Source organism: Poecilia latipinna, unplaced genomic scaffold (assembly GCF_001443285.1).
Source record: "Poecilia latipinna isolate Pla-1442-1.1 unplaced genomic scaffold, P_latipinna-1.0 Scaffold373, whole genome shotgun sequence".
Lineage (NCBI taxonomy): Eukaryota > Metazoa > Chordata > Actinopteri > Cyprinodontiformes > Poeciliidae > Poecilia > Poecilia latipinna.
In genome coordinates, this window is record NW_015112989.1 from 9,877 (window position 1) to 31,011 (window position 21,135).

Here is a 21,135-nt window from a genome sequence, read left to right on the forward strand (position 1 = left end):
CTTTATAAAATGATAATAAAAAAACAGCCTCCTGTCTGGACTGTAGTCAGTCCACACAGTTTTACCTTGGCTTGCATTTAAATTACACATATATGTTGCTACGTCCCTCCTGACCCGTCTTCTCCTAAGTGAAATTAAAGCTGCAGTATGTAACTTTTATTTAAAAAATATATTTTTTAACATATTTGCTAAAACTGTCATTGAGCTGTGACAGTGTAGCATGAGAGATAATTTGTGAAAACATTATTTCCTCTGCCTTCTTCCAGAGCTATCTAGAAACAACTTATCAGAGGCAGGAGGTGGGTTTTAGAACTGTCAATCACAATCTTGTGTGGCTGCTCATCCTCCCTCCCCCTTGCTCTGTGCTGTGCTGTAGCTAGCATAGCACAGAGCTATGTGGATTCAAACTGAATGCTCAGTTTAGTTAGCATAGCTACCAATGACGGCAGATCAAGTTTTCCTATAACAATAAATTGTTTCTCCACCATTAGCACATTTAGCAGTGAGTGAATGAGGATGATTAACAACACCAAGACCGTCCTCCTGGTTCTGATTGGTTGTTTTTGGTCAGAACGGCGCATTACTTTAGCTAACAATAGTAGTTCAGGGAGGAGGTAGAGGAGATTGATTTTTTTCACAGATTATTTGTCTCATAGCAAACCGTCATAACATGGTGGCAAGTTTAATAAATATGGAGATAGACTCAAGAAATTGTAACAGTAGCTGCGCAGGGGGGGCCCAATTAAATTTTTTGTCATGGGACCCAAGATTCCTGGCAGAGCCCCTGCTACTAACTTATATTTCATTAAGTTGAGATAAGCAGTAGGATTAAATAAGTCTTCACATCTTCCTACTTCTTTTCAAACAGAAAAGTAGTAGTAAACAAAGTATTTTCTTCTTGGTTATGTATGCACATGTTTTTCTGTGTCCTACTGATTACTTGTTCTCGTGATTTTTAAAACCTGTTGGGGGAAAAAAATACAAATAAATACAAATTTTAGGATAAATGAATGACAAACCTCACAACATAAGTTGGAACCTGGTCATTCTTTTCTTGGGTGTGTTGCTCAGTGCTGCTGTGCAAACTTTTGTTCTTTTGTGCACTTTTGTTTGAAGAATTGGACTTTGTTCTGTCTGGAAATGCGTTGCCATGTGAACCAAAGAGCATTCTAAGATTCCGACCCACCCTTAACACTTCTCATGACTCACATCTTTTCCTCTGCAGGAATTCTCAGAAGTGATCCCAGAGCTCTTTGCTAGCAGCCACTTTCAGCCGTACCCTTGGCATCTGTAACTGAACTGTTCTAGAGTGAGAGCTCAGATGTTTCTGGTTGGAGTTCTAGAAAAACTGCCGTTTCATGTTTTCCCCTTTTTGTCTCGCGTCAAGTCAAAGTAAATGCATGCAAGTATGAAGTGGAGTCCGAAGCAAAGATGTCCAAGTCTGGTGTCCTGAATGCTGTATTTAAATGAAGTTGCAATTTCACTAAAGAGTAAAAAGAAAAAAAAAATCAAACAACTAAAGTGGATTTACATGTCAGAACGAGGAAGTGGAAATGAAGAACTAAATCTTCAAAATGTTTGTGCTTATAGAGCAGATTCTCATGTTTTATCCTTTTTATTGAACCTTGTTGTTTTATAGTTTCGTTACGTGAGAAAATCAGATTTTGCTTCTATGACTTAATCTGCCCAGATTGATACATTCATTTGAAATATTGTGTTCTACAATAATGAAAGCTATTAGTTTGCAACAATTACTACTATATAGTATATCAAAGTTTAAAGGACCAGTAATATTTAAAATCCACTTTTTTGAGCTTTATATCATATTATAATGTTATTCCCTCATCAAAACATACCTGGAGTGTTGCCGTGATTCTTTCATGCATGTTTGAGGGATCCTTTAATCTCCATGCCAACCATTCAGCTAGGTCCAACCAGCAAAAAGGCTGGTTGGACCTAGCTCTGCCTTTGAGGAGCAGCTCCTCCCTGGAGCTGCAGCTTCCAAGCTTCTGCCTCACAGAGCAGCCCCCTTCCTCCCCCAGCACAACAGAGTTCATGTTCTGTTCCAGCCATCACTAACCCAAAACAGAGTCCCAGGCATAATTTGAGGGTGGAGCTCAAAAGGCTTGTGTGAGAAATGTGGCAAACAAACCTGAATGTTGGCCACATTCTGTCAGAGAGAATTTGCCTACGATTCAGTGGTAGGAATGGTAGGTTTACTTTGGCTGTGAACTTACAAAAAGCCAAGGCAATTTTTAACAAAGTAGTAATTTAGAACAATATTAGTAAGCCAGGTTGCTGCGTGATTATCAGAAAGTAATATCCACATAGTTTTCACTCTTGGCTACTGTTTATGAATACCTGCCTGATAAGGCTTAGATACTAAATAACAATAGATCAAAGATTCATTTCAACATTAGTGTTCTCAAACTTATAGAATAAATACAAAGCATATCTCCAAAATTTAAATGCTTATTAACCAAAATAATTGAACCTTCCAGTTAAAATATTTTAATCAACAAACTCACTAAGCCAGTAACACTCAACTAAGCTAAGTAAATAAATGAAAGAATAGTGAAAACCAATAACTGATCAAACAACATAACAGTAAAATATACAAATAAAAAATAAAACAAATAACCAGTAAAAATGATAGAAAGATGTCACAGTTAGTATGTTACTTTGAATGTTGAGATACCAGGTTTGTTTTGTGAAGTTTGGAAATGAGACCAAATTAGTTTTCAGCCAATTAATTTGCACCAGCATGTTTTCACAGGGTATGATATCATATCTGCCATCTCATACGCTGTTATATCTGGTCTCATGTGATTTGTTATGTATTAAGTTGTTTCTATTTTTACATTTCTCATTTTAATTATTTTTTCAGTCACTTGATGCACCGTGAGGCTGTTTTGTATTTCTTTAACAGACCAAACTCTAACATATCGATGCACTTTATTATTTTTACTGATTTGGAGGGTTTGTGAAGTCTGAACTGCTTTGAAACTCTCTCACTGTGTTGCAGGGTGATCCCTTGGAGCAAAATGGGGAAAACAAACAGACTCTGTCAGTAAGGAATCCATCTAGTTTAGAGCCAAACTCCATGACTCATCCTGAAAGTCAGCCAGTCTGGGTGTGTTCCCACTAAAGGGTTATTCATCATTACACTTCAAACTGGAAACTGTGTTGAAGTATGTATTATGTAACTATAATACCAATAACAATAAAATCGAAACTTCATGTGACTCTTACTGACCCCACTAAGGGACAAGGGTGGATGGATGGATGGATGGATGGATGGATGGATGGATGGATGGATGGATGGATGGATGGATGGATGGATGGATGGATGGATGGATGGATGGATGGAAACTTCATGTGCAAAAGACTGACATTACACTGTAATGAACATGAATGAGTCTTTATCAATATTTATGGCTGTTGTCATGAAGGGTCATTCGGTAAATAATGACCAAAGTCCATTAAAAGTCCCAACTTTACATTATTGTGTAAATAATGACACTTTCATGCAAAGTTGGAACTTTTAATGGACTTTTAATGCACCTTTGCATTAAAGCATCAAACTTAAAGGACTGTCAGACATCACCATAGGCTGCCCGGGGCTTTATGTTCTGAATAAAGCTACAGACCACAGACTTGTGAATTTGAATTAATTTTTTTATGTTTAAATGGGCTGTTATCCATGTTGCTTGTGCGCATCTTCTACCACACTTTATCCTTCCACTTAGCTTTCTGTTAAGCTGCTTGGATACAGCACCCTGAACATCCAGTTTTCTTCAGCAATATCATTTTGTGGCTTAGACAGTGACAGTCTACTAGACAACTACCATCTCAGCAAATTTCAAATTTAAAAATTGGAATTTTCAAATGTTGAAATGTAAAAAAATGTTTAAATCCCCATTGCTGTCAGCTATAACATTACTTTAGCTATGAGGAGGTCAGTAAGGGCACACTTCCCTCTCATAGGATGAACTGAATACATAGTGAGTTTTAGGGCAGATCGGGTTTTATTTAGGAATCACTTGGGTTGGTCAATCAGTGGAGTGAATGTGAACAAGTTAATGATGACAGGATGAAAGGTGTTCAGACAGAGTCAGGCACTCCGAGTTTCCACTGGCTTCCATCCACAGACTGAGACAGTCACATAGAGTCTGACATGTCCACTGTGGGACACGAAGCGTGTCCGGTCTGATGGCAGAAGACTGTTCCCACATAGGCACTGTGGCTTAGTGTTGCACCGGGTTCTGGTTTGTTAGTTCAGTTTTTCCAGAAGTTCGGGTTCTGCGCCATCCTCCTCTGGAAGTTCTCATACCATTTGAGGATGCAGCTGGAGGGGATGAAGGTCTCCGTGGGGTTCGGCGTCATCTGCGCCTGGGACAGAGCGAACGAGGAGGCGAAGTTGTAGAGGCTGTCCAGCATTTTCTGGGTGAACTGCATGAACGTGTCCACAGTGGACACCGCGGCGCTGGACACTGGGATCTGCTGAGCCAGCTGGTCCAGAGCTTCAACGGACACGCCGACCTGGGCCACGGACGGCGACACGGAGGCCATCAAGCCGAAAGGGTGCGCCCCGCCCTCCCCAGCCTTCAGGCCAGAGATCTTGAAGATCGCGCTGGGCTTGTCGTTGGTGATGAAGCCGAGCAACTGCCACACAGGAGCGCCGCTGCCCGGGTCCGGGAAGGAGAAGTATACGGCTCCTCCCATTCCTGCGGGGAAAGGCACGGTCCCCAGCATGAACACTACCACGTGGTTCACATTCTCAAAATCCGCCAAATTAAAGACGAATTTATCAGAGGCGACCTGTACCGCGTCAGTCTGGACCAACCTACCGGCCACCAAACACCCGAACATCTCTGCGGACAGCTATCAACCCGGTTAGCTTAGCCTAGCCAGTTGCTACTGAATATAAACAGAACGTGAGAAACGTCTTCTTCTTCTACACTCATCAGACAGAAGAGAAAAAGCACCGGGAAGGAAATTGCTGCCCCCTTGTGTCTATTTATACAAATCCCTATTAAAACGACTTTTTGGGAAGCAAAAAATGAGCGCGTGATGAACTATTTAAAAAAAAAATAATAATTTATATATTTCGCATAATATTGCGACGACGTATTAGGCCCGTTGTAGATAGAAGAAGGAGGAGCAAATTTCGATCAAAAACACTGAGATTAATTTAAGAAACGAAAGGAAATTCCAGAAAAGGAATTTTGAAAAGTCAGAAATTTTTAGATTATCAGAAATTTTCTAGAAAAAGCTTGGAGATTTCTGAGTTTGAAATATCAAAAAAATTGCCAGAAAAAAACTCAGAGATTAATCTGAGTTTTGCGTAAATAATTTACTTTTTTCTAGTAAACTTGAGCATGCAGTTCTGATCAGAAGTCTATACACTCAGTGATAATGCTCTATGATTTTAGGTTTTCAGTGATTTATTTGTGCTTTACTTTTTTAGGGGTGCACTGATAATAGAAAACAACAATAATTTATAAACTTAAATGTATATTCTCTGAATACTGTAATTTCTCTGATGCACAAATGTTGAAATTTATGCACACACCTCCACTCTTAAGAGAAACGCCACTTGGCAGCCTGCAGAGAAAACTCTTGCTTTCTTTTGCTTTTTGTCATCAAAGGTCTCTGCATAATTCTGGCTATTTGACTTATCAGAAATTCTACATTACGTTGTTTTCCTGGTGCAGATAATCTTTTGAATCTTGTTCTCATGACTGTAACTACAGATTGATCAGTAAACTAGAACAGCAGGATCTCTCACAAGAACTTTAGATTGGTCACTTCCAGAATGTTTGCTATAGATACCCATGTCTTGCATATTATCATCTCAGGGAACTGGACAGAAAAAAAATACATTTAAATCTCAGATGTCACCAATTTATGTTCTCCTTATCATTTCAGGACTTCAGTAAAGGTGGGAAAACCGGTCGTCACTGGTTTGACCCCTAGCAACCTTGGTAAATAGAAAGATACCTGCAGAAATATTTATGTTGAAGAAATTTATCCAACCTATCCAAAGATAGGTTGGATAAATGTTTTACTTCTTTAGTTATGATTCATAGGAAGCATGCATTACATGTACATGTCACCCTCATGCACCATCAGTACCTTTTACCACACTTCTTCCTTCCAATCAATATTCTAAATGACTGAGATAGTTTGGACATATTCATAGGAGAGAGATGCTGAGGCTGAACCTGCCAAGAGGAAAGCCTTTAAGTATTTTCTATGTGTTGCTTTTTATTATTTGTTATGATTTTTGAGCCAGGCCATAACAAATTTTACAGGTCACCTATATGAAATAGGAACCTATTTTCCCAAGAGAAGCACAGGGCAATATGCACCAAATGCTAAAGTAACCCCCATGCACCCCCACAGAGTGGTCATATGCTGGACACTTAGGTAGGTCCACAGCGAAGCACAGGATCAGTACGGGTTCAGCCCAGAGCCCAGTTACCATGGCAGCCAGTTACCCACCGTCCTCTGGAAGGAAGATTTCTCATCACCAGTTTACCCCATACAACAGCTCAACACCCCCAACCAACCAACATTGATATTAACTTTAAGCTGTATTTGTTGTTGTTGTTGCCAAAAACCCTAATTTAAACCTAGTGGAGAACGCTATGAATGCTGCTGACGAAAGCTATGAGCTCCGGAAGGGAGGAGGAGGGGAGAGAGGCTCCAGCAGCACACAGCACGAACAGTTCAGAAACAATTCGGAATGAGAAAAAAGCTAATTATAAACAGATTAACTCTTAACTCCTATTTTAGACTGCCTATTGCTAGCAGATCTTCTGACTCAAAGTGCAGCCGTTCTGAATGAGGCCTTATTGCAGCCATACCAGTTTACTTTACTTGGACCTAAAGAGGAATGATCTAGAGTCAGTGCACAGCTTCAGTTATTACAACTAAAACCAGCGATCAGGAACCAAAACCTGGGAGTAATGATGAACTCTGAACTGAACCTTCAGAGCCACATGAAGACAGTTACAAAGTCGGCCTTCCATCATCTGCAGAAGACTAATGTCTCAGCGAGATCTAGAGAAACTCATCCATGAGTTTATCTTTAGTCACTTTGATTACTGCAACAGTCTCTTTACAGGTCTGACTAACAAATCAATCAGACAGCTGCAGCTGATCCAGAACGCTCATGTTCTCACAAAGACTAGGAAGATAGAGCTCATCGCACCAGTTCCAAAGTTACTACACTGGCTCCTTGTAGCTCAAAGAATAAACTTTAAGAAAGATATTACATCACTCAACGGCTTATCACCAGAAAACATTAAAGATCTGCAGTTGTTGTATCAACATTCCAGACTTCTCAGGTCTTCTGGTTCTGGTTCTGCTCTGGATTCAGAACCAGAACCAAACGAGGCGAAGCAGGATTCAGCTTCTATGCACCATAAATCTGGAGCAAACTTCCAGAAAACTGTAAAACTGCTGAAACACCTTTAAATCTAGACTAAAACCTCACCCATACAGTTGCTTTTGAACCATAATCAATTAAGAACTTAACAATGGCACTTGACTTAATGTAATGTTTTGATTGTTGATTCTATATTGCATGACGTGTTTTTTTTTATAATGTAAAGCACTTTGAAATGCCTTGTTGCTGAAATGTGCTATACAAATGAAATTTGTTTGATTGATTTTTAATGGATAAAAATTAAAGATTCAAACAATGACATGTTAATGTTGAGTACTTATGCTCAAATTTGCATAGACAGCTCATATGTTACAGAAATCTAAGATTTTAAATTTATTAAGTCTATTTCTTTGAATGTAAAATCAATATACTCAAGTAAAAGAAGAAATATTACTCAAAAGAAAAAATAATACAGTTCAGTAAAACTACTCTTAAAAGTAATTTTTCCCCCAGAAAATTACTCAAGTAAACGTAACCAGTGCAATCCACTTTTGAACATAGATATAAACAATATCAGCAGCCTACTCTTGTTAACAAGCTTTAGGTGACTTCTTGGTAATTATTTAGCTAACATTACCAGCACCTAAAAACATTACTTAACTCATTTGGTTAGTTTTGGGGGAAAAAACGCATTTGCCTTTGCTGGTATGTGATTCTAACACATACCAGCGTGCCGCAACTTTACGTCGCTGCCGCACAGGTAAAACACACCCGCACGAGAATTTTAGAACTCATGTTGAGTTTAAAGGCGGCTCGGAAAAACACGTTACGACATGTTAACAATTGATTAAGCAGTTGTAACGACTGAAAAAAGTGAAGGATAGGAATAATAGAAAGTTGGTCACTCTAAGGTAAAAATCAAATAGCTTCCAGTCCGGGGGGGCGTGTCATGGCTGACTCTGTGGGTGAGCAGTGCCCCCCCAATGCTGCAGGGCCTGCTTAGAAAGTGGATGTTGTCATGAAACCATCCATCCATTTTCTGTACACCCTTGTCACTTACTGGGGTTGGGAGAGTTGATGGTGCCTATCTCCAGCTAACGTTCTGGGTGAGTCTGGACTGGCAACCTGTCCAGGGTTGCCAGTCTGTTGCAGGGCAATACAGAGAGACAAACAACCATGCACACACACACACACACACACACACACAACTTGACAGTCATGTTTTTGGACTGTGGGAGGAAGCTGGAGTACCTGGAGAAAACTCACACATGCACAGGGAGAACATGCAAACGCCATGCAGAAAGGCCCCAGGCTGGGAATTGATCCCCAAACCTTCTTGCTGCAAGGCAACAGTGCTACCAACTGCACCACTGTGCAGCCTCTCATGACACCATTAAACGTCATTATCTGTTTCTATTACTCATGAAACCAGTAATAGAACATAAGATTATTGTTTTAAAATACAAATCCAACTATGTTTTATGTTTTTATGATCTAAAGCATATGGTTTAAATTTTGTCGTTTTGTGTTTTAAAATCAGTAGGAAACAAACAAAGCATGCCACATCGTTCCCCTTATTAACAATATAACTTAAGATACAGTGGCCAAGGTCATAACTTTAGTAGAATTGGTTTGATAGGCGACATTTAAAAATGGTATTTCCGAGCTCTGCCGTGGCACAGAACGCTGAAATTTGATATTTCCGAGCTCTACCGTGACACTGAACACCACAGACTTAACTCGGCTATTGCGTTCAGTCGGGTCAGCTAAGCGCACCCCGTCACTCTGTTTTGTGACCCGCTGAGTAGGAATGGGAGCTTCTTGATTTCACCCCTGACATCGGTGATTATAACGGATCCGAACGTCATTATCTGTGTGGAATAGCTTGATATTCACAAAGCTGGGTGTCGCTTCTTTTGACGAAGAAAAACTTCGCCCCGAAGCTGATAAGGAGCTTGGGCCCGTGTCGCTTATGGTGAGTGCCCGCTGCTGCGGTGCGGCCTCAGAGCTCTCCTGGAACTCGAGACCCGCGGCTTGCAAGTGGAATGTTAGGCCGCGGGGTGTTGCTGACCTATTTGAGTAGGTCAATTTCTCGCCATTATAGTTTAATGGCGAGAAACTCACACATGCTTACGTCTTTCTGTGGCCAATAATTATCGGGATTGATGTTGGACAGATGTTATATTGAAAGCCGTAATTGACATACCGTGATACAGATTAGCAGCGTTATGCTACTGAATGCTAACCTGATAACACTGGCTAACATGTAACTGTACTGAAAGGTCTGGAGTTAGTTTACGAAATGCCTTTGGGAGGCCTGTTTATTTCAACAATGCATCAAATGGGATTTGTTAACAATTAATTTATGCCTAACGCTAACTTTTGGATATGTCCTAAAAAAAATAATCAGGGTAATTATGCTCCGTTAGCTTTGTCAAATATGGCTGCGCCTCCCTGTTAAAATGCGCATAAAGTGACTATGTTCGTCTTTTTAACACTTGGTAAGTTCGAAGTTACTCTCGAAATCGTAGATGAAGCTACGTAATGTACACATAAAGTATTTTTAGGTGAATTGGTTGGCAAATACTTAAGTTTATCTGGCTTGATACTTACTACTCTTAGTAGCTGTGTGTCATAGTGCTAGCAGTGTAGTGCTTCGTTTTTAGCAGAAATAATACAGTTGGGAAGATCACGCTGCCGTGGAAATCTTTTCCAATTTACAATCATAATATCTAAAATCAACTTTCGTCTTTGTATTCAGTTAGATAATTGATCTTATTTATATGGTAACTAAGCTAATATCAAGACAAATGTGTTCAGTTTTCTCTCCAGGTGTCCATGTGCAATGCAGTTAAGTTCAACCACAAGACAATTGGGTATATTTAATGATGGATTGCAGTAGATCAATTAATACCATCTAGTAAACAGTTGTCTCTGTAAAGAAACCAACAGATCGCCTCAAGTCGTTGTTTAATGCAATCATGCTTCCTGAGAAAACACAGGAAGACAGGGAGAGCAGCAGGTCAAAGCCTCCAGCAGAGTGAGGAGCCGCCTGATTGGTGAAACACAGACATACACAGAGGTGCTGGGTTTGCCATGCTTTCTATGAAAATAAACAATAGAGAGAAAGTATAGATTTAATAGCAATATTTACAGTGAGCACTCTGAGTTGGTGGAGTAGGCATAGCAGGCTGTGAAAAGTCTGATTAATTTGTCCTCTATTTGCAAATTAATCAGAAATACTGAGATGGTTCAGGAAAAACTACACCTCTGCAACTATGACCTTTGTAAAAAAGGAAAGTTTTAATCTCAGTCTCAGGGCTAAGCAGAGGTTTAAAGAGAATCGACAAAAGCAAATGAGGTGGATTAGCAGAGCTTGACAACAACCGATGGTGTCATCTAGGATATGTTACTGTGGAATATATCTGCTGCCTGGACATTAAGCTGTGTTTGCGCATCATGGCTGTCATAAAATTGTTATACAGTAAACAGTCTTCAGTCAGAGGCCTCTTCACATTTATTGCAAGACTGACTGCTACCGGAGAAACTTCCAGAACTTAGCTGCATTGCACCATACTTTAAGGAGCATAAATGATATAAGTTACAACATTTCATTGATATGTGGGATAAATAAACCATTACCAAATTGAATTGAAAATTTAACAAGGTATCTGGCACACAACGAGCTAACAGAACAAAATGCTCTCATTTTCTGTTAAGTTTAGAGTGGATGCTAAGGAAGAGAAGCTAAAATCAGAGAAATGTGGTCTCAGGTTTTGTTTTTGTTTTTGCTGTAACTTTGGATTTACTGATGTTGTTTTGCTGCTTTCAGTTTGCCTTGAAGCTGAACTCGGATCTCTGAATAGTCACACAGCCAAGCTGAGCACGCTCTAGTTGCAAATTAAAAACACACTCATTGTCACAAGCGAAGGGGAAGCACTCTGCAGCTGTTGCAACATGGTAGCCATATTGAAGTGGGACCTCTGGTGGTCCAGGGTCCTCTGACTTGGAACTTTCCAGATTTCCCATGCAAGATGGGATTCTTGGTAGAGATGACCGGCCTGGAGCTCGGAAATTCTGACTGGGAATATTTTTTGGCCAGTCACACAAATAAACATTTTTAAAATCCTCCTACCACTTCACATTGCCCAGTCAGCACATTCGATCACTAAAGCCATTGTTTATATACTCCCTAGTTACTGGTTCCTAGCTGGCTTCTCTTCCTGGCATGGCCTAATGTGTCCAGTCACTGGAGAAACAAACTGTTGCATTCTACTTAGTCGATTTCTGCACCTTTTTGCTGGGGTTGTGAAGAAACGCATAACATAAGGTTATAGTGTTGTTTAAAGTAAAAAGATGCTCTTTAAATTAGGGATGCACAGTATATTGGTATCAGTCCAATTAATAAATAAAAAACTGGACAGATATTAACAACTCGTGTCAAAAGGCAAAGGAAATGTAGACATAGTTCTCAACCCATATTTTCATATTAATAAATTACAAATATGTCAGCATAAACGTGCTTGAAATCTGAAGAAAAACGTTTAGAAAATGATGTTCATCAAGCCTCTTAACTTCTTGCTGCTGTTTGCAGAGATCCTGTTCCATAAAGCTCATTTAGACGAAGGAAGCAGCTGCACACACATGTTCCAGTCTCCTTTCATTGAGTTGATTGAATGAGTAACAAGCAGCCTCACACCTGAGAGCTGTGATTGGGCACTGAGCCGGACAGGGCAGCCAACAGGGGAGTCAGGTGAGACCTCAGATTTGTTTTTTGTTTTTTTTTTTGTTTTTTTTTTCTTTTTTTTTTTTTTGGAAGATAATGGTTGAAGGAACTAACATCAAAATGAATCTGATTTCTCTAAAACTTCTATTTCTAGTTTCAGGACACATCTATGGCTAAAAAAAGGAACCCAATTCATTTAGAGTTCTGCATTAAGACATTTTGTTGATTTCTGTTTTAAAGTCAATCATCATACCACCAAAAATGACCCGACCTACTTTTTCATATAGAGGAGATTGTGTGTTGCTCTTTCTTCAGGCTAGCCATCATGGCAGATGTGGACCCAGACACTTTGCTGGAGTGGCTGCAGATGGGTCAGGGCGATGAGCGGGACATGCAGCTCATCGCCCTGGAACAGCTGTGCATGCTGCTGCTGATGTCGGACAACGTGGACCGCTGCTTTGAGACGTAAGGCGTTAAAACCCAGACATTTGCATTCCATCACGTGTGTGTGAGCTGGTGGCTCAGAGCGTCCCCTCTGCCTTTCCGTCCGTTAGATGTCCTCCTCGGACGTTCCTACCAGCACTCTGTAAGATCTTCCTGGACGAGAGCGCGCCAGACAACGTGCTGGAGGTGACGGCCCGCGCCATCACCTACTACCTGGACGTGTCGGCAGAGTGCACCCGAAGGATTGTGGGCGTGGACGGAGCCATCAAGGCTCTGTGTAACCGCCTGGTGGTGGTGGAACTCAACAACAGGACCAGCAGAGACCTGGCGGAGCAGTGTGTGAAGGTAGAACGCCACAGAGGGCTGGGTGACAATAGACGTGATCAACATCAGTCTGCTAGAATATTCAATATATAGAATATTTATGAACTCTGACCCAGAACTGAACAGCATTCTGGGAGACATGGACAGAGAAAAGGTTTTAGCTGTTCAACTTCTTATGGCTAGCTAAGCAAGACTGGTGGCATCAACTAACTCACTCATTCTTTGGTTACCTAGCAACAACCTGTTGGGTACATTGCGCTACCTTATTTTTAGGCAGTCTCACAACTGCCTAAAAATAAAAACCAACGGCGTGGAGAGAAAACTTGAAATGCCACCAGTGTGGCTGTATTTCAGATATTTGAAATGAAAAATGAATCATTATTTATCGATATCGACTGATATGAAACACTTCTACTGTGATACGTTTTTCAGCCTACTTCTAAGATTAGCGATTAGCTAGTGTACTGGAGTGATGAATTGTGAGGACATTTTTTCAAAAGTGACTGTTCAATAGACACTAGACACTGTCGAAGTACAGTCTGTACAGTTCTTTGACATTTTGTGTCAAAGTGCACTCCAGTTATAGTCGGTGAGATTTTATCTGGAGAAGTAAGAATGCACATCCTTAAAAAGTCTTAAGTTCACATATTTAAAATTAGGGCCTTAAAATGTCTTACATGAAAAAAAAATATCCAGTACATTTTACAAGCAGTGTGTTTAAACCACATGGTGCAAAAATGCACCATTTCTGGAAACCTTTACAGAGATGCAGAAGTGCAGCAAAGACCTAAATCTGTTCCACTAAGGTCACATCAAAAACTAGTTGGTTAATACAAGTTCAATTTTACAACAGGAACTGTATAGTACTAATGGGTGTTTTAAGACTGAGGAAGTGGTGCCTTCCTCTGTGGAATGCAACCCACTCTGGGTGGAATCATGGAGAACATTTAAGTTAAAAAATGTCTAATTGAGGGTTTCCATTCTTCAGTTGTGAGAAATTGTTTCCTGACAAACTGTTTGACGTCCATGTCTTTGAACCCATGTGCCTGTGTGCAGGTGTTGGAGTTGATCTGTACCAGAGAGTCTGGTGCTGTCTTTGAGGCTGGTGGTCTGAACTGCGTTCTCAGCTTCATCAGAGACAGCGGCCACCTGGTCCACAAGGACACCCTCCACTCCGCCATGGCCGTGGTGTCCCGCCTGTGCAGCAAGATGGAGCCTCAAGACTCCTCTCTGGAGACTTGCGTTGAGTCCTTGTCCAGCCTCCTCAAACACGAGGACCACCAGGTCACTACACGGCAGGCGGTTGTTAATGAAACCTTGAGGTAAGGTTTTGGATGGTATAATCTTGAACTTGGTGTTTCCTGCAGGTTTCAGATGGAGCTCTGCGCTGCTTCGCCTCGCTGGCTGATCGGTTCACTCGAAGAGGAGTGGACCCGGCTCCTTTAGCTAAACACGGCCTGACGGAGGAGCTGCTGTCCCGCATGGCGGCCGCCGGTGGCACCGTGTCGGGCTCTTCCTCATCCTGTAAACCGGGTCGGCCTTCCACAGGCGCGACCCCCTCCGCCGCTGACTCCAAACTGAGTAACCAGGTGTCGACCATCGTCAGCCTCCTATCCACACTGTGTAGGGGCTCTCCACTGGTCACACATGTAGGTCCACACCATTTCTCTCATGCTTGTATAGAGGAGGAGAACAGGTTTGTGTGTGCTCATGCTAACCTCCATCCCGTGTTCAGGACTTGTTGCGGTCGGCTCTGCCTGACTCAATGGAGTCTGCGCTGGGAGGAGATGAGAGGTGTGTGCTCGATACCATGCGGCTGGTGGACCTCCTGCTGGTGCTCCTGTTTGAAGGAAGGAAGGCGTTGCCAAAGTCCACAGCAGGATCAGCAGGCCGGATCCCTGGACTGCGACGTCTGGACAGCTCTGGAGAGCGATCCCACCGACAGCTCATTGACTGTATCCGCAGCAAGGACACCGACGCTCTGATCGATGCCATCGATACGGGAGGTGAGCCTGCTTTCATGTTGTTCATTATCCAGGTTGGTTACCAGGCTACTAACCAATCACCAACATTCTGGCATTAAAGCTGTACTTTTTAACTGTTGTAAAAATGTTTTGTTTTTTTTGTTTGTTTGTTTTTTTCCACATTTGCTAAAACTGTCACTATGTTGTTACAGTATAACATGAGACAGCTAATCTGTGAAAAGACAGAGCTCCTCCACCTCCTGCTAGTGCTTCTACTGCCATCTGCAGAAATACACCGCTTGGTCAGAAATAACTAATCAGAGCCAGGAGGAGGGTCTCAGCGGTGACAATCAAGTTCGTAGACACGCTGCCATTTTGCTGTAGTTGTGGAAATAGTGGAGAAGCAACTTAACTGTTACAGGAACACAGTTGATCTGCCATCTTTGGTGGTCATGCTAACTAGCTTTAGCGTTCCTGGCAGGCTCTGTTGTGGTGAACCAGCGCAACACAGAGCAAGGGGGAGGGAACGAGCAGCAGGTACACAAGGTTGATTGACAGCACTGAAACCCTCCTCCCGTCTCTGATTGGTTGTGTCTGGGTGAGTGTATTTCTACAGATGGCAGTAAGACCACAAGGAGAAGGCAGAGGAGCTTGTTTTTTTTTTTTTTGTTTTTTTTTTATTTTCTATTTTGCTTAATATTAACAGCAAAATGTGTTTCTTATGTACAGTTTTGGTTTAATTAATGGTCTGTTTTCTTTCAGCAAATGGCCTTTTTTAGAGCTTTTCTTTAAATAATTGAACTAAATTAGTTGATGTTATTTCAACAATCGACTAAATAAAGAAGTGTCAGAGAATATAGAAATGTAAAGCTCTACAAAAAATGGCTTTACCTTTTTTTAAAGACCTGTGGACTTGGTTCTGCAGCCAAGTTTGACCAGTTATAATGAAATGTGCTCTCTCAGCTTTTGAGGTCAACTTCATGGACGATGTTGGACAGACGCTGCTCAACTGGGCTTCAGCTTTCGGCACACAGGAAATGGTAAAGAAACACAAACACAAGCTAAAGTTTTCCATCAGACATGGTTTTTGCAAACATGCTGAGCAGCTCTGTGCTTGTCGTTCCAGGTGGAGTTTTTATGTGAGAGGGGTGCAGATGTCAACAGAGGTCAAAGGTCATCCTCGTTACACTATGCTGCATGCTTCGGGCGGCCACAGGTAGCCAAGGTAAACAGAGGCACAGTGAAAAGAAACCATGTCAGTCAGACTGAAGCGTGGAGGCGTGTCAGTGTGATCCTGTGGGTTTGTCTCATGTCAGACTTTGCTGCGTCACGGAGCCAACCCAGACCTGAGGGATGAGGATGGAAAGACCCCCCTGGACAAAGCCAGAGAGAGGGGACACAGTGAAGTGGTGGCTATACTGCAGTCACCTGGTAAGTTCAACCCATAAACCAGCTTTTAGATGAAATATTGAAGTGGTGCTGAGCAGCAGCGTCTGTAAAGGGACAGTATTACGTAAAATTGATCCTTTTGAGATGTTCATAATGTTACAATGTAATTTCCTCATCAAACTCATACCTGGAGTGTTCCCATGACTCTTTCATGGATGTTTGAGAAATCCTTTAATCTCCATGGCAACCATTCAGCTGTGCAAAACGCCTGGGTGGACCTAGCTCCGCCTTTGAGGCGTAGCTCCTCCTCAGAACTGCAGTTTCCAAGTTTCTGCCTCACTGAGCAGTTGCTAATAGTAATTAGCAGCTCTGCTGAGCTACTTCTCAGAGCATAGCTGGTAAAGTATTGTCAGTTTTCTTTTAAGTCGTATTTGATATAAACAGCATTTTTCTAACAACTGGAGGTAACACATAGACTTCATAGTGCTATAAAATGGCACAATGTGCCTGGAAACTACATAATACTGCCCCTTGAAAAACTTTAATATGTGTATGATTGAAGTAGATCATTTTCTGAGAAACATAACAAACTGGGACATGTTAACGGACTCTTAGATGTTTCTCTTCCAGGGGACTGGATGTGTCCGATGAACAAGGCTGATGACAAGAGGAAGAAGGATGCAAGTAAGGAGGAAGAGGAGAGCACTGAACCCAAAGGAGATCCAGAAATGGCTCCCTACTACCTTAAGAGACTTCTGCCTGTTTTTGCACAAACCTTTCAGCAAACCATGCTGCCTTCTATTAGGTAAACTCATCCACAATTCCACTGTGCATCCACTGATTTTTGTAACCTTAAGTTAAAAAACTAAACGTAGTTCTGGTAGTTGTTGCTGACCATGCAAAATTAAAGTAAACCTCAACTTGGATCAGAACTCCAATGGCTTGTATCTTTATTTTTCACAAACAAACTCATGTGAAAGAGCTTCCAACTGGTCAAAATGAATAAAATGAAAAAAAAAAATATATATATATATATATATATATATATTTATTTATTTTGTGGTTTTTAGGAAAGCAAGTCTGGCTCTGATCCGAAAGATGGTTCACTACAGCAGTGAAGTTCTGCTGAGGGAGGTGTGTGAGAGCGAGACGGGACACAACCTGCCCACAGTCCTGGTGGAGATCACTGCCACTGTCCTTGACCAGGAGGTAAGCTACAGGAGAGCAGGGATTACAGGGGCTCAGCCCTTGTAAACAGCAGACACTCACCTTAAGCTGCTGAACTCAGGCTGCAGAAAACAGAGCAGCAAATGAATAACGTATCAACTTTCTGTCTGATAAATCTAATTGTTTCTCTGAAAGACGCACAGACAAAATAAAGGGCTGCTCAATTATATATAAATATTTAAATCATTCATTTATTATGGAACAGTAGTCCATGTATCCCACCTGAAGCATGGTGCACTATATTGACCATAAGCAATGTAGTGTCTTTTAACCAACTCGACTGGAAATTAACGTTAATGTATTACAAGATTTTTTTCTGAGAAGGACCCCTGAGCTGCAAACTGTTAAAGTGGCTTTTACTAGTTGTCCTTGGGAATTAAACTCCAAATATTCTTATGTAATCTAATGCTGCATATTGATTATTAACGAGGAATTAAAGCAATAAATGTGTTTACATATTAAGACGCATTAAAAAAAAAGCCCAAGAAGTCTGCAGTCGGTTCATCTGTTCTTACCTGTTAGGAAGTTTAAATTTGATGGGTTCACTTATTTCATTGTCTCTTAATATTAATTGGACATCGTCTGACATTGATACATATATTAATGCTTGATCATAATGGGAGAACAGGTTTTTTTTTCCTACACTTTTATGTAAAATATGTAGCATGCATAACTCCCAGACATGTGAAATTCAGTCTTATTAGACACTCATGTAATGTTTCTGGATTGAGCTGTTTGGTGTTTGTCAGGACGACGACGACGGTCACCTCCTGGCTCTGCAGATCATCAGGGATCTTGTGGACAAAGGTGGAGATGTTTTTCTCGACCAACTTGCTCGACTGGGGGTCATCAACAAGGTGTCAACTCTGGCTGGCCCTGCATCTGATGATGAGAATGAAGATGAAGCAAAGCCTGAGAAGGTAGACCCAGAAACCAGTGCTGCCATCCAATTGAAACATCACTCCCACCCCCTTTGTTTATTTTTGAAATAATTGATCCTTGAATGCTTTGCAAATGTTAGTGTCTTTAGATCTGGTCAGTAATATGAAAACCTGATAATCCCGGTGGCAGGGGCACTAGTATGTTTTTTTTTGTATTAAAACTTTTTTTATTTTAATTTTTTTCTAAATAAAAAAAAAAAAGTTTTAATACAAAAACTTGTATTAAAAAACTTGGTGTGTTTCCAAGCAAATTTATTTTCGAAACTGCAAATCGCACAATTATATGATCAATAGAAACGCAGTTATTGTTACTGGTTTATCAAAAACCTCTTTAAAATAAACAAACAACGCTTGGTAGGGGGGCAAGCCTGGAGGCCTGCCAGACTTACGATACACTGAGGGAAGCCCCGTACACTGTTTGAATTGGTAAACTGTAAGGGTTTTCCCTGCAGGAGGACGAGGTTCAGGAAGACGCTAAGGAAGTCCAGCAGGGGAAGCCGTACCACTGGAGGGACTGGTCAATCATTCGAGGCAGAGACTGTCTCTACATATGGTCGGATGCTGCTGCCCTGGAGCTCTCTAATGGTTCCAATGGCTGGTTCCGATTCATCTTGGACGGGAAACTTGCCACCATGTACTCTAGTGGGAGTCCGGAGGGGGGCTCTGACAGCTCAGGTACTTTGGATCTGCTTTTATGTCACTCAGTCACTCAATTTGTGGTTTGTTTAATCGCTCACCTCCCTCATCCTGCAGAGTCTCGTAGCGAGTTCCTGGAGAAGCTGCAGCGGGCGAGGAGCCAGGTGAAACCTGTAACAGCCAGCCAACCCATCCTGTCCGTCGTCGGCCCCACCAAGCTGACAGTTGGGAACTGGTCCCTGACCTGCCTCAAAGACGGAGAGATCGCCATCCATAACTCTGATGGACAGCAGGCCACCATCCTGAAGGAGGACCTACCGGGCTTCGTGTTCGAGTCCAACAGAGGAACCAAACACTCATTCACTGCAGAGACGTCACTGGGTGGGTCTTGGTCAACGATTCAAAATGTCAACAAATCTCAATGTTCAGAAGTTGCAGCATTGCTGATGACACAATCTCCCAGTCCCCTCCCACCCCAACACACAACTCATTGTTGTTTTGTTTTTTATCTTTAGTTAATTTTTAGTAAAAACAACTACAAATTTTTATCAAAAAATGTGAACCCAAGATGTCCAAGGTCCAAAAAAAAAAAAAAAGAGAAAAAGAAAAGTAAATGGTCCTTCCAGCATTTCAGTCTTTGAGGAGGTTATGGGGTCAAAAAAAACCCTGACAGGTAAAAGAAGGTCAATTAGTAATCAGCAGTAAATAAAATAAAATAAATAATATAGTTGTACTGTTTCAAAATTACATCCATGGATTAAATTAATAAGTTTCACAGTTTTACTTGTTCAATAATTCATTAATCATATGTTGCACAACAACCATCAAGTCATTAAAGCCCAGGCATTGACGCTACAAGCATCAGCATTTCTAAAGATGTCAAAAACATCATAGACGAGGCAGTGGGCAGTTTAGCTGAATTGCTAAGGACCCTCAAAACATCAACTAAAAATAATTTATTATCCTACTTAAAAATCTTAAATGGTTTTATATGCAAACTTTATCAAAATTAAACATACCCCACTGTGGAGTTCAGTGAACGCCAAAGTTTTAAAATGGACAAAACAGGAAGTAAAAACAGATCTGAGCGATAAAATGAGCAACTCTCAACAGATTGATCCAAACATCTTGAATGTCAAGCAGCTCACCACTGAATCTGGTAACTCCACATCTAGTTAGCTTCGAGTTCGCTCCAGCCATGCACAGCCGTCACTTTTCTATCAGCGCCCCCAGGTGGCTGGATGAATGAACAGGTTGGTGTACATGTCAGCAGCCGTTTTCCTGATGTGGCGCCCCCTCTAAAGAGCTCTGTCGCCCCACACTGTGAGAAGCCCTGAGTGTTTAGCTATGTTGCTGCATGTGTGCAGGCTCAGAGTTTGTTACTGGCTGGACGGGGAAGCGGGGCAGGAAGCTCAAGTCCAAACTGGAGAAGACGAAGCAGAAGGTGAAGAGCATGGCCAGGGAGCTGTACGACGACCACTTCAAAGCTGTGGAGAGCATGCCCAGAGGGGTGGTGGTCACTCTGAGGAACATTGCCACGCAGCTGGAGTCTGCGTGGGAGCTGCACATTAACAGACAGGTAGACGAACTCTGCCACACAACCTGTTGCCCACAGAGCACATCCCAGACATAAGGAGTGATCTGTGTGTGTGATGTTTGCTGTTGTAGTGTCTTGAAGGGGAGAACACGTGGAGGGACCTGATGAAAACTGCTTTAGAGAACCTGATTGTGGTCCTGAAGGATGAAAACACCATTTCGCCATATGAAATGTGTAGCAGTGGCCTCGTCCAGGCTCTGTTCACTGTCCTCAGTAATGTGAGTATCTAATGAAAGCAGCGACTTTAACTGTAAAAACTGACACGTGCTAACAGGACTGCTTCTGGTTGGCTGAATGCTACAAGTTCTATGGAGATGGAAGCTCCAGCCTTCACCAGGAGGGAATGGAGCGTAAACTCTAAATCAGATTTTTTGTTTTGAATCAGTTCCTCATTGAACTTAATGAATAAACCGTGGGGCAGGAGCTAATGATTATTTTAGTAATCGATTATTCTGACAACCGGATAAAAAAAATTGGTACATTATGCAGAT

At 41.6% G+C, this 21,135-nt stretch overlaps 2 protein-coding genes and 1 long non-coding RNA gene across 6 annotated transcripts in view; 1 reads left to right on the plus strand and 2 right to left on the minus strand.

The window, feature by feature from the left end:
* Positions 1–1,811: 1,811 nt before the first annotated feature.
* Positions 1,812–16,487, minus strand: LOC106949982 (uncharacterized). Its single transcript, XR_001425509.1, has 2 exons — positions 16,449–16,487; positions 1,812–1,875 (listed from the first exon to the last, which is right to left on the minus strand). It is a non-coding gene; the product is annotated as an uncharacterized LOC106949982 (long non-coding RNA).
* Positions 4,006–5,043, minus strand: LOC106949981 (protein Hikeshi-like). 2 transcript variants are annotated; one of them, XM_015036562.1, is made up of 2 exons: positions 4,851–5,043; positions 4,006–4,727 (listed from the first exon to the last, which is right to left on the minus strand). In XM_015036562.1, exons 1-2 carry the CDS (start codon positions 4,870–4,872, stop codon positions 4,279–4,281), a joined length of 471 nt encoding a protein of 156 aa, XP_014892048.1. In that variant the 5' UTR covers positions 4,873–5,043; the 3' UTR covers positions 4,006–4,278. The 2 variants fall into 2 exon arrangements, with proteins under 2 accessions (XP_014892048.1, XP_014892047.1); XM_015036561.1 differs by having other exon boundaries at positions 4,006–5,036.
* The window catches only part of hectd1 (HECT domain containing 1), a 30,697-nt gene continuing 18,682 nt past the window's right edge, over positions 9,121–21,135 (plus strand). For 2 of the 3 annotated variants that reach the window (XM_015036557.1, XM_015036558.1), the window contains exons 1-17: positions 9,122–9,371; positions 11,991–12,149; positions 12,438–12,587; positions 12,677–12,911; positions 13,947–14,174; positions 14,258–14,539; positions 14,626–14,896; positions 15,818–15,894; positions 15,981–16,079; positions 16,171–16,285; positions 16,874–17,048; positions 17,314–17,452; positions 18,220–18,390; positions 18,864–19,086; positions 19,165–19,428; positions 20,415–20,626; positions 20,716–20,862. In XM_015036557.1, the coding sequence (XP_014892043.1) occupies positions 12,448–12,587; positions 12,677–12,911; positions 13,947–14,174; positions 14,258–14,539; positions 14,626–14,896; positions 15,818–15,894; positions 15,981–16,079; positions 16,171–16,285; positions 16,874–17,048; positions 17,314–17,452; positions 18,220–18,390; positions 18,864–19,086; positions 19,165–19,428; positions 20,415–20,626; positions 20,716–20,862 (2,778 nt within the window). In that variant the 5' untranslated portion in view covers positions 9,122–9,371; positions 11,991–12,149; positions 12,438–12,447. Of the gene's footprint in view, positions 9,372–11,990; positions 12,150–12,437; positions 12,588–12,676; positions 12,912–13,946; positions 14,175–14,257; positions 14,540–14,625; positions 14,897–15,817; positions 15,895–15,980; positions 16,080–16,170; positions 16,286–16,873; positions 17,049–17,313; positions 17,453–18,219; positions 18,391–18,863; positions 19,087–19,164; positions 19,429–20,414; positions 20,627–20,715; positions 20,863–21,135 lie in introns of all 3 variants that reach the window. The other variant, XM_015036559.1, reaches the window with a different exon arrangement.